Here is a 13,424-nt window from a genome sequence, read left to right on the forward strand (position 1 = left end):
TCTGCTAGCACTATGCCAAAGAGTTTCTCTTCGTTGTGTACAGAAGTAAGTAATGTCAGGTCTCCTGACGTCGGTTCCAAAGGATAGGCTACTTTGGGTAGAGACTTCACAGTCACAGAAGAGAATATCTTTTGAGAACTCCTACTTACTTCGGTGAGATTGCTGTGTACCTCCAAAGGAGGGCAGTGTGGAATAAGGTTCACTGATTGATGAAACACCTTTCTCTTTGTGTAGTATGAACCCAGAGGACCTGGCCGGCCCTTGTACCAAAGAAGAATCTCATCTAGCTCAGTCCAGCCTTGTTCTGAAGAAGTGAGCACTCCTCAAGACAGTCTTGCTCAGTGTAAAGAGCTGCAGGACCATAGTAACCAGTCTCCTTTCACTTTTTCATCCCCGGAGTCCTGGGTAAACACCACCTCATCTGCCCCCTACCAGAACATTCCGTGCAATGGATCCAGCAGGACAGCTCAGCCCAGGGAGTTGATCGGTAAGAGAGGCGGTTCCTCCAGTTAACTCCTGGCTAAAGTGGAGTTTGCTCCTCTTCCATCTCTCCCATTGTTGTTATTCCCTTTGAGCAATAGTCAGTGCCCGCAGCTCAAGAGAGATGCCTCAGGCATGCGTCCTAATTCAGGTCTACACTGGTTCCACATTTCAGATTTGGAGGGTAAGTAGATCTGTCCATGTTTGAGAACTGATTATTTTGACCTGTGACTGATTGAAAGAAGTAATGAAACTTACCATGTATTTATTTCTAAACAGAAAGAACCACCTTTGCTTGGGCAAATCTCACTGTTTGTACTTACATCTCTGCCACCCCCACCCCCACCCCCTTTCTTCAGGGATGAGATTGAATCTACCCACCTGCCTATCTTACCTTCTCCCTCTTTCCTTTCTTCTCTTTCTATCCCTCTCTTCCCCTCCCTTCCTCTTTCTCTCTTTCCTCTCTTCTCCCTGTTTCACAAGAGAGAGGCTGTCCAGAGTTATCACTCTAGTGTGGGGACCATTGGTTGGGGTCAGTAGCAGTTTTCAAGGATTTATTCTCAGTACAGTTGCTGACAGTTTGCTACATGATAGAGTTTACCCATGAGAGAAACACATTTCAAGATTCACAAAGTTTATGTCTGTTCCTTATATCTAAAGCACTGAGAAATCAAAGGCTCAATAGAAATAGGCCTAGGAATGGACAGACACCCTAAACTTGTATGATTTGGTAGAAAGTCTGTATCTTCCTCTTTATCCTTGAATGTGCTTTAATCTTTGCTTTGCTCCTTCTGCATTTTTCTGTGTGGGAGCTATCTAGAGAGGTGCAGTAGTGTTTGGCTCCTCTAGTGTGCAGTCTTCCCTCTCTGGCCACAGACGTGATTTCTTAGGATCGACCTTCTCGTGGTGCATCCCGTGAGTCCCCATTCATTGGGGAAACTGACGATCCTTCCTAGCCGACTGAATCCACATGGATCCCAGTCACTTTCAAAGCCATTTAACTGGCTACGGAAGAAGGGCAAACGCTAGAAGAAGAAGGGAGGGAATCTGTGGTCTTAGGTGCATTTCTCTCCTGGTAGTGTCAACCTTTGTATTGAAAATTCATTTTGCTCACCATCAGAATGTGAATCCAGGGCTGAGGAGACAGCAGGAGTTCATGCCCAAAACTTTCAGCCTGAGGCTCAAGACCCCAGGTCCATCCCCAGCAACATCACCACCAGAGCTGAGCAGTGCTCTGGTCTTTCTTGCTGTCTGTCTCTCTCATTAAAACAACAACAAAAACCAACGCAAATTCATCTTTTCTGAGGCAGACCTGTTTTTGCTTACCTGCCAAGCAAGCGTATTTCTAGAACACTAGATATGGTTGGGCAAATGTAGCAAAGATGTTGGGGCGTCATTTTAATTTGTAACCATTCAGTGGTGTCTGCTGTATTTTTCTTGGGATTGTCGTGTTTGTGTTAGCCAAGAAATATTTAAGTCAGAAATTAGCAATCAGAGTTTGTCACTGTTAAGTTACTTTGTCATATTTTATTTTTGCTTTTAAGAATTTACTATTTGGGGGTCTAGGTGGTGGCGCACCTGGTTGAGCGCACATGTTAAAATGTGCAAGGACCCAGGTTCGAGCCCCTGGTCCCCCATCTACAGGGGGAAAGCTTTGCAAGTGGTGAAGCAGGGCTGCAGCTGTCTCTCTATATCTCCCCCACCCTCTCAATTTCTGACGATCTCTATCCAATAAATAAAGATAATAAAAAAATATATCTGGGATTCAGGCGGTAGCGCAGTGGGTTAAGTGCATGTGGTGCAAAGCTCAGGGGCCGGCATAAGGATCCTGTTTCAAGCCCCCAGATCCCCACCTGCAGGGGAGTCACTTCACAGGTGGTGAAGCAGGTCTGCAGGTATCTGTCTTTCTCTCCTCCTCTCTATGTTCCCCTCCTCTCCATTTCTCTCTGTCCTATCCAACAACAACGACATCAGTAACAACAATAATAACTACTACAAGAGGGAAAATAAATAAATATAAAAAAGAATTTATTTTTATGAGAGAGGCAGGCAGAGATCAGATAGATCCCTGCTTAACTTTAAACATGGGGGGGCCAGGTGGCAGCACAGCAGGTTAAGCACACGTGGTGCAAAGCGCAAGGACCGGCGTAAGGATCCCGGTTCGAGCCCCCGGCTCCCCACCTGCAGGGGAGTCGCTTCACAGGCGGTGAAGCAGGTCTGCAGGTGTCTGTCTTTCTCTCCCCCCACCCCGTGTCTTCCCCTCCTCTCTCCATTTCTCTCTGTCCTATCCAACAACGACGGCAATAACAACAACAACAAGGGTAACTAAAATGGGGGGAAATGGCCTCCAGGAGCAGTGGATTCATACTGAGCCCCAGCAATAACCCTGGAGGCAAAAACACCCCACTTTAAGCATGGGACCTTAGGCATGCAGGTGCTGTGCTGAACCGTCGCCCCACTCCGTCACTATACTGTGTCTCAGTGCATGTTGCTTTGAGCCAGACGGCACACACCGCCCTCTGCTCTGGGCTGCTTTTCCTTCCAGACAGAGAAGAGAGACGCCGCGGCTCTGTGGCTTCCGTCCGGGCCATAGCACCTCCCTTGTGGCGCCAAGAGTGCGATCTTGGTCACATGCGTGGCGAGTTCTCTGGCTGTATGATTTGTTTTAAGGACAGTGCCACTTATCTTTATTTTTCCAATCAAATTTTAAGGTAGTATTTAATCAAAATCAGTGGAAATCTTACCTAAACTGGTAAGGTAGAAAATTCCTAAGCAAATACTCAAAACATCTGTCATTTGTAGCACACAAAAATACACAATTGCGGCTATCCAGTATACAGAAAAGGCCATTGTCTAATGTGGCTGTATCTTCCTCTAGTTATAAGCCTGAGAGTACAGGCATTGTCTTTGATGTTCCTATTCTGCTACTCTCGCATTTCAGCCTCTTGGTCAAAGCTTGTGAAATTAGGAGATAATGGAAATGCACCGGGTGGTGGCGCACCTGGTTAAGCACACACACTGCAGTGCGCAAGGACGCAGGTTCAAGCCCGTGGTCCTCACCTGCAGGGGGAAAGCTTTACGAATGGTGAAGCAGGGCTGCAGGTGTCTGTCTTTCTCTCCCCTTTTCTGTCTTCCCCTCCTCTCTCCATTTCTCTCTGTCCTATCCAACAATGACGACAATAAGAATAACTATAACAATAAAACAACAAGAGCAACAAAAGGGAATAAATATTTTTTAAAAGATGGAAAACAGAAGTAATATTTGAAATATTATCATGATTTGCCAGACCCTAAAATCGGGAGAGTAGGGTTAAGCTTTAAGGAGACTGGAAAGTCAGGCATACTGTCTGACTTGGGAAATAATTTTAATTCATGTTGAAAAAATTTTTTTAAATGTAGTGCCACAAATGAACAATTAATTGTTCAAATTAATTTTGTAGGATTGGTGGTACAGTGGTGAACATAGCTGCCTTCCAAATTAATTTTGTGGAGAAAACATTCAGATTTGACATTTAGTTTTCACATGTTAGCTATTCTAGTTTGCATAGTTAATTCTTCTGTGTTTATTTTTTTTTTTCAAGTTTTCAAGCAAAAGTTTATAATTTTATCTTGCCAAGACAACAGCTGCGTAGTGCATTTTCTCACAGTGATTTCCTCTCCTTTTTTATATGATTTTATTAGTGATTTAGGGGTATAATTCTGCACCTGGGTGTTTTTAAGATGGAGAAGTGTAGTTAGACTTGTTGTGACTTCTGGACTCCTCCCTGAGCCGCCTCAGCAGGTAAGCTGCACGAAAGTCTGTGTGTCACTGGCCCCCTTAACTGTGTTCCTCCTCTCTGCTTACAGCTCCGCCCAAGACCGGCAAACCCCCAGAGGATCAACTCAAGTCTGACAGCCTGGAGGTGTCCAGCTCCTTCAACTACAATGTGCTGCAGCATCTCGGCCAGTTTCCCCCCCTCATGCCCAACAAGCAGCTCGCAGAGTCAGCCCACAGCAGTAGCCAGCAGAGCTCTGGGGGCAGCAAGCCCACCATGTCCTATGCCAGTGCTCTGCGGGCCCCGCCCAAGCCCAGGCCCCCCCCTGAGCAGACCAAGAAGAGCAGCGACCCTCTGTCTCTGTTCCAGGAACTTAGCCTGGGCAGCTCGTCAGGCAGCAATGGCTTTTACTCCTACTTTAAGTGATCTTTTTTTTTTTCCTCAAGGGAGAATGTTTTAATTTGTTTGTATCATTAGAATTAAGATAGTTGGACTTCATCTGTAGATGCACAGTTCCCTTTGTTTGAATATTAAATATGTTCTCACTTAATTGCTTTGCTGCTAGACTTGCAACTAATTTTTAAAAAGTATATTCCATTATTTCACATTTTTGACATGTCAGAATTTTGACAGCTTTTATGTAGAATAAAAATATTTTTAAATTTGTGTATTGTTATATATGTTTGCATCAAGCTAGCAGCTAAGAGGTTAATTGTGCAACTATTAAAAAAAAGAGAAAAAAAAGTTTGTCTAAAATGTATTTAAAAAGAAAAAAAATTGTAAGTAGCATTTACATTTATCCAATAATATTACCATATGCTGGGTTTCTGTACCAGAAATGGCCAGTTGATGTACAAATGTATGTTATTTTTGCTTAAATTCATTTAAAATTTTTTAAAATAAAGGGGCAGCATCTTCTAAATACTTTAAGTTTTATCAGCTTTCCCCCCCTTTTTTTTTGGTGACAGGATGCTGCATTCTAAAACTTCTACAGTTTTAGACTAAGTGTGATGTGCTCTCCACCCCCATAGGATGGAGTTAAAGGCATTCTTTGCAGGTGATTTTGTATGTCTTTGTTTTTTTGTAAGGTGAAAAAAAACATTGGCTTACTTATTTTTCTGGACAAGCTGGACTCCAAGCTTGTTTTTAATGTTAATTTGATTGTGTGTGTGTGTGCGTGTGCGTGTGCGTGTGCGTGTGTGTGTGTGTGTGTGTGTATGTTTTTTTTTTAAACAAATCATGAAGCTGAAAAACTTAGGATTGTTGGTGCTTAGTAGACTTGATAACTATTTTAAAAATGCGTGAATTTAGTAAAATACTTTTCCCTCACTATGCATGTGTAAATGTTTGTAATCTGGCTTCCCTCCTCCTCCACTGGTATAAAGGATTGTGCCGCTTTAAGCCCCCCCAAGAGTTTTGGTACCTTCTTTGATGTTTACATTAAAATGTGACATTATACATGGCAATTCAGATATTTTGCTAACTTCTGTTTGAGGACCATCTTGAAAGAGATTTCCTATTTGTTAAAAATGTATCAAAATCCATCAAAATCTGGGTTTAGAAGCTACCCTTTTCATGTCTTTTGATTCTTTGAAAATAACCCCCCACACACTATACTTGCATAAAATTTAAGTATCTGTCTTAACTATTCTATGGTCTAAAAATTGTTTTTAATGAGCGTTGGTCAAATCTAAAGGAGAACATTGTGTCTGTGTAGCCCTTTTGAAGCAGTGTGTGTCCTTAGCACTTTCCTCATGCACTGCTTCCCTAGACCAGAGAAGTCTTGAAGCAACATATCCACTTTTTAAAATGAGGTTGGACGGCCTTTCAAGTGAACCAGTAGATCCTTGATGACCCACTCAGAAATGTCTTTTTTTGGATGGCTGCTTTTGACGAGGCCACCCTGTCCTGACAGTGCGTCTTCTAAAGGGGGTTGCAAAGTGGCAAGGTCAAAACCAAACCAAACCCCTTAGACCTCTGTGGGACAGGAGTGTAGTTGGTGTTGGCCAGCCCTGTAATTCTGACAGATCAAGATGAGAGTGCCTTTAGGTAAAGGTTAACACGTTGCGAGACAAATGAAGAGTGCCTCTTCTCTTGACTTCTGTCACTCTGCTCAGAGGGCAATCCATTTGTCTGTGGCTACATGTCACAGCCTTCAGGTCTCCTTAGGAAGGGGGAGCTACAGACTGGAGGGCTGCCAGTGTTTAGCCTAAATCAGAGTTGGAAAACGGAACCAGTGCGTCCGTCGCGACTTCACGCGTTCTCTGATGTCAGGTCACCACATTTAGCTGTATCACAGTTTGCTCAGCCTCTTTTAGTCATAAGAAAAGAAAGAAAAAAAAACAGCATTTCCACATGGTATGACTTTTCCATTCTATGCCAGAACTCTAATCATAGTCCAGGTGAAGATCTGACCTCTCTTGTGAGGACACCCATGAAAAGTAATTGTGCTGTTAATGACAATTGTCTTCCTTTATCAAAATTGGAAAAATACAATACAAACCAGATGAAATACCAGAAGCATCTTGACAATATGAAGGCAGAACCATCATGTTAAGTCTTTCTTTCAGTTACCCCTGGTCTTTAGTTTTCCATATTTGAGTCTTTAAATTATTTATCTTTATATTTAGTTAAAGAAGTCATGGAAAACTACACCACCACCACCACCCCCCACCCCCCATACATTGGTCATGAAAGCTTTGGGTCAGGGACACTTCAAAGTTACTGTGATATCACCCTAAGCAGTTTCTTTTTTTCTAACAAAAAATAAAAACTAAAAAATAATAGCTACTTATTAGTCCACCACTTGAAGTAGCTAAGGGTTTCCTTATTTTTTCCTATAGCCAATCAGGGATTCAGACATTTGTGTCTCCTAATAATTCATTTAGACTCTACTTCCAGTGCATGATTCACCTCTAATAAGCTTGTTCTTTCTTTCCTTTTTTTTTTTTTTTTGTTGTTGTTGTTGTTGTTGTTGTTACCAGAGCACTGCTCTGCTCTGGCTTATGGTGGTGCAGGGGATTGAACCTGGGACTTTGGAGCCTCAGGCATGAGAGTCTCTTTGCATAGCCATTATGCTGTCTACCCTCTGCAGTAAGCTTGTTCTTTCATAGTGTTACCTGATGCCCTCTTTCCAACCTTCTTGAAAACTGTTTTTTATGCATACTACCTTATAACAGTTTTGAGCAAGGCTGACTGCAAGCATCATTTCAATGAGGTGTGACTTCTGAGTACCTTTAAGCTGTTTTGTGTATTTCTTGGTTAGTATTACCAAGTACCCACAGATGTAACTTTTTTAATATACTAGGTTTGACTGGAGAATTAAAGTGGGACTTTTTATTTTAGACTTGCCATTAGCTCTTGGATAATACCAAGAGTGTATTCACTTTCTTGCAGAACAGTCCTTCTGAGTCTCATTGTTCATACTTCTTCTTCTAGCGTTTGCCCTTCTTCCGTAGCCAGTCAACAGCGTCAGGCTGAAAGCTGTCAGGAGCTGCTTGTTGCTGGCTTTGAAAGTGACTGGGATCCATGTGGATTCAGTCGGCTAGGAAGGATCGTCAGTTTCCCCAATGAATGGGGACTCACGGGATGCACCGCGAGAAGGTCAATCCAATGGATGTCTTTCTACTTCTTTGCTATTGAAAACTCGGAGGTTTTCTTTTTCTTGCCAGAACTATTTTTTTATTCATTTCACTTAAGATCTCCTTTTTAATTTTACCTGAAAAAATATTCGTTTGGATGGTAGAATCTGTAGAATATTCATGCTCCCCCCCACCTCCACCTCACCCCCCTCTAAAAATGAATTAAGATCTAAAGAACCTCACTCAGTGCAACAGAGACATCTGCTGGGTTGCCATCTTGGTTTCTGTTCGGACACACTGTTAGAGAAGGGCTTGGCTTTGGATTCAGCAGAGTTAATCGTTGACCATCTAAACAGTGTGCCCTTTGCTTTCCTCACACAGACACTTTCTATCCAGGTCATTTTATATAACTGTGAAACAGCAAATTTCCCTGTGTGTTTAATCAGAGACTCTAGAATAACTTCAGGTTTGCTGTAAATATCGACTGGTCTTTTTAGTTCACTGAACAGCAGAATAAGTAAAATAAGCAGAATTCCCTCTGAGCAAGCATTACCTAATTAGACCCAGCAGTCTGCAAAACAATGGTGAGAATAGCTTTCTGGCATGAGGGAGCATATGGGAGTCACTGAGAAAGCCAGCCGTGTTTCCTAATTTTGAGATAGTTAATTTACAGTATTATCTTGCTTTAATATAGTTAATTTCACATTTTAAATATTTTACATATACATACATATTATTTCAAGAGCAAAGCTATAAGCATATAAGAGTGTAGTTCTCAGTCACCAGGGTGTGGAAAATAACAAGATAAATTTTGGATTTTAACTCTTGCTGTTAAAAACAAAAAAATGACTGAAATAGTTGTTCTAAAAAAACACCTGTTGTATACTTAGATAGCATTCATATTGGAGTTGTTTTTAAAAAGGGAATTCCGGGAAAAGAAATCTATAAAAATACAAGGTTAAGATTTTAAATGTATTGAAAGATACAGATTTCTGCCTTAAATGCTGTTTAGGCTACCATCAGTCCCCCCCCTCCCCCAAGGTAGTAATTTATCTTTTTTTAATATTTAAATTATTTTTTAAATTTCCTTATTGGGGAATGAATGTTTTACATTCAACAGTAAATACAATAGTTTGTACATGCATAACAAGTAATTGATCTTTTGTAATTTCCCAGGTATTATTTCTTGCTAACCATCTCCATGACATACAAACGCCCCCAGTTTCTACTCTCACCTCGTATATCTTTCCTTTTAAAGTCTAGAAGTCAGTCTCTCAGTGGATCTGATTTTTCTCCATGCTCTTTGCCATCTGATCCACAAACTACCTAGTAACCTGACACATGGATAATGTTCTAACTATAATTTCTTGCTCAAAATATCACTTAGTGATATCCATCACATATCACACAGCTCTTGAAAGAGTTGTGGCATGTTAGTCTTCAAAGAGCTCAGGATAGTAGATTTCTCACATTCTCCCTCTGCTTGAGGTCAGGTTTTATTTGTTAAGGTTTTACTGTAAAGCTGCTAAATTCACACTTAGTACTGAGTCAGACCTGTTTAATTAGCAATTTTAAGACTATGGTTATGTGGGGGTAGATAGCATAATGGCTATGCCAAGAGACTCATGCCTAAGGCTCCGAGATCTCAGGTTCAATCCCCCCCACCACCACCATAGGCCAGAGCTCTAGTTAAAAAAGGAAAAAAGAGACTTGTTTACGAGGAGTGAAGTTTCCAACATTCTTACAAAACACACTCAGAAAATGGCATTGTGATCACTTTGAATTAGAACATCAGGTTAGGCACTAAGAAAAATGAAAAGTTCACTGTGACGCTTAAGTTTTGAAGGGATTGAGCACACCTCCTTTGGGAGAAATTTCGGGAGATGCTCGTAAGGTTTCCTACAGTTTTTAGAAGGATGATTGGTACCTTACAGAGGAATCCAGACGTAGTCATGTGAACTATGGCCTGGTTAAATGCTAAACTCAGTTGACAGAATAGTCTAAATCTTCTAAAACTGAAGTGTTAAGAAAATCCAGAAACATTCGTATGCTTACAGTTTTAGCAGCCAGAGTATTAGGAATGTTAGGCCAAGCTTTGCCATTTGTCCAACAGAGATTTTATTTTGATACACATATTGAGCATACAACATAGTGAGTTTTATATGAGTTGATGAGCTCATCAAACAATATTACAGACTTCTTATTTGTTCTTGGAGAGCCTTTATTTCTGCACCTCTGATACATGAGGTCTCTTCTGTATTTTATTTTGTGTACTAGCATCTGACTTGGCTGCCTTAGAACTTGGTGTAGGAGGGGGAAAAATCAATATTCCTTTTTTTAAAAAGATCTTTTTAATAGTATTTTTATGAATACGTTTTTGATGTTGAGACGTAAAAGGCAAATGACGTGGATGTCAGCAGAGTGTTGAGTCACACAGTAGTCTTTGTTTACAGATCGGTCCTGTTCTTAGCTTTCAGAATTTTGAGCAGGGTAGGATAGTGATTCTCGAACTCGAGCCGGGAGCAGATTCCCAGAGGTCTTGGAAGAAGAGGGCTCGCCAGGCCCCCGCCCTGGAGATCCAGGCTCCAGAAGGCGCCCTGAGCATTTGCCTCTCCAAGGCCCGGGGCTCTGCTAGTGCTGCTGACTCAGGCACCCCTACTTTGAGAACCACTAGTCTCGGGAACATTTGGCTGTCTTTCAAATATGCATTTGTTTCCTTGGTGCGAAGAAAAAAATAGAACGGCTTCTTGAGACATTTTATATAATGTTGATGGCCAGAGTAAAGCATTTGAGTGGAGAAAGGACACCTAGATTGGGCCTCCCCATCCTACTGCCAACACCCTCTAAGGTCTGTGCCACCCTCCCATGCTAGGGTGCAGGAGCGATGCCATTTCTGGAGTGAGCTTGCTTTTGTGTGGGCACTGCTGCTAGGGCTCTGGGCTGGAAGCTGTGTGTCTGGGATGTTTCAAATCCGTCTTGATGCATCTGTAGTTCAGAGATGAGAACCATCCACGTCATGAACAATACACTTTGCGTAAGTTGGCAGCGGCACGAGCATTGGAAACTATAGGTAACCTCCAAATAATGTGATGTCATTTTCAGGGTTGTTGACTGGTTTTTTGGTTTTGTTTTTGGAGGGAAAATGGACTTGCTTTTCAAATTATGTGTCTCAGGTTAACAAAATTATTTTGGACTCTGCCATGCCAGCCGGTGATAGAGAAGGCTGGAGTATATGTGTGGCAGAAAATTGGGAATTACCTGGTTCCTTTGCTACCTTTTTTTTAAAAAAAAAAAAAAAAAAAAAGCAAAACAAACAAACAAAAAAACAAGATTTGCAAAACCATGTAGGGAATCACCCGCTCAGCACGCATTGATCACAAACCGGAGATAGCGCACGTGTATTTGTATCTTTGAGACGCCGCCTAGAATAAACCTGATAGATCTTTGGATATGTTGAGTTTTGTTATTGCTACTGCTGTGAAACGCCCATTCCCCATGCCACACACACAGAGACACAGACACACACACACACACACACACACACACACAAACTTGATGGGTACTGGGCTCTGTCTGGGTTTCGGCTTAGAATTTTCCGAGACACTAGATAGAGGCAGAGTGTTTCCAGGTGACAGACGCTAGAACGACATAGACGGGGCACACACATGAGCAGTCACGGGCTGCACACCTCTGGCACTCTTCAGACAGCCCTTCCTGCTTGGAAGCCTGGTAACCTTTGGTGGAGATTTCTTCTGTTCAGCACCGGCTACTTTATCCAGCTCTCACTCACAGGGAGCTCCAGCCAAGTCCCATTTTGCTTGGCGCAATGCCCCTTATGTGAAGAGACCTCTTTCCGTAGGCCAGAGGCCTTTTTTGCTCGGGTTGAAGTCCCAGTGTGTCAGTTCTACCTGTAACTTTTCTCAGCCTCACTCCCACGCAGGGGAAGCTCTTGGAGTTTCACATGTCCAGATGCGAGATTCTTAGAAATCCATGTATATTGACACTGTACTGTATCCGTTTCCTGTGCCAGTCAGCTGACCTGAGACTTTGAAACCCATGAAGGTACTGGTTACGTGTAGTAGTTGTATCCTAGGTAAATGTGGTGATTTAAATACCTCTCTAAATTATAATGAAAATGACTTTTACATTTTATGAAAGGGTCCTGTTAGCAATATGGGGTTTTACCTTTAGTACTTCAAAAATACAGCTCTTTTCTCTAACCTTGTTCAGCCAACATCATTTGATCAGTTTCTTAGCAGACTCATCCTGGCTCTTACTTTGGCAAGTCTTCCAAAAGAGGCTCTATAGAACTGAGATGGTCAGTGTCCATCTCTTAAAATGACCAGTTGTGCAGCCATCTAATACTCTATGGCAAAACTATAGCACATCATTGCTTGTAGTTAGTGAGACCTCATCTGAAGGTTCTAGTACCTAAGAATTTATCTTTAAAAGTAAAAATGACTTTGTACCATAAGATAAACCCCAAGCTACTCAAAGAGTTTTTTTTTTTTTCTTCCCCCTCCCCCTTTCTTTTTTGAGCTTAGTTTTGGAATTACTTTACCTACATTGGTTCCTTAGAACAAGTTTTCAATTGGGTGGGGACTCTATAGTTTCTACATTGTGATCATTGTTTCAGTGAAGTTTTTGTTTTGTTTTGTTTTAAAAGATTCATGGTAACACAAAATGTATTTTACTGCTACAAACTAAAATGTATTTATAATAAATGCCTTTTTAATAATTTGGAGATTTGTTTATTATTTGTTTATTATGTCTGCTTCCTCTCACCTTTAAGATAAAAAAAAAAAAACTCTGGTCCACCACAGCACATTGACTTTATTCATAACAGCAGTTGCTAAAGGCACAGAATGTCATATTCATTTGTAAAGTTGTGGTACTGTATTTCCAGAAGTTCACAGCTGAACCTCTAACCAGAGGCCCAACCTGTTACCTGGAAGCTGAGGACCGTCAGCAGTCAGTGAGAGGAGCCCGTTTTCAAGTCATCTCTGGGCCCAGATCTTAGGGGCTTAGAAACATCAGCACTGATGACTCCTGACAAGCAGCGTGCTGGTGCCGGGCACTGCATTCACGTATGTGCTTCTTTCAGATCCTGTACACTTAGTTTATATCAGTATATTAAGTGGGTATAAAAATAACTCTCATGCTGGTGTGTGATGAACATTCATTCCGAGACTCCCCCTTCGCCCCACACACACCCAAGTGCTGGCTATGCAGAAAATCATCCTGAGTCAGGTTCTGATTTTTATCGGGAGAATAATTCTTTCCATCTGCCATGAGGCAATTTTGAGAAGCCTTAGCAGGTCACAGGATACCTTGTGTGCCCTGGCTACTTTAACATCCTATTAATGCGGTATGCTAAATCTCACTTGAATATCCCGTGTTTGAAGGTCTGTAAATGTTGAGTAGATGGGACAGTCCACCTTTCATAAGGGCAGTGTATAATTCTTCCTCATAGCAGCGAATCAGCTGTTGAACTAGTTCTCTTGCTTTCTTTGAGCTGAACTGAGAGGATGTAAGTCCCCTCTGGATTTTGGAAAGAAAGAAAAAAAGAGATGTCTTTATATGGAAATGAGGTGGACCTGGGGCCCCA

The 13,424-nt window shown here is 41.8% G+C and overlaps 1 protein-coding gene across 6 annotated transcripts in view; it reads left to right on the top strand.

Annotated features, from left to right (window-relative positions):
• The window catches only part of HELZ (helicase with zinc finger), a 166,245-nt gene extending 160,362 nt beyond the window's left edge, over window positions 1-5,883 (top strand). For all 6 annotated transcript variants that reach the window (XM_060202610.1, XM_060202607.1, XM_060202609.1 and 3 more), the window contains 2 exons: window positions 235-487; window positions 4,327-5,883. In XM_060202610.1, the coding sequence (XP_060058593.1) occupies window positions 235-487; window positions 4,327-4,661 (588 nt within the window). In that variant the 3' untranslated portion in view covers window positions 4,662-5,883. The remainder of the gene's footprint in view (window positions 1-234; window positions 488-4,326) is intronic.
• Window positions 5,884-13,424: the final 7,541 nt, after the last annotated feature.

The sequence above is a fragment of the Erinaceus europaeus genome, chromosome 12 (assembly GCF_950295315.1).
Source record: "Erinaceus europaeus chromosome 12, mEriEur2.1, whole genome shotgun sequence".
In the NCBI taxonomy this organism is placed as follows: domain Eukaryota; kingdom Metazoa; phylum Chordata; class Mammalia; order Eulipotyphla; family Erinaceidae; genus Erinaceus; species Erinaceus europaeus.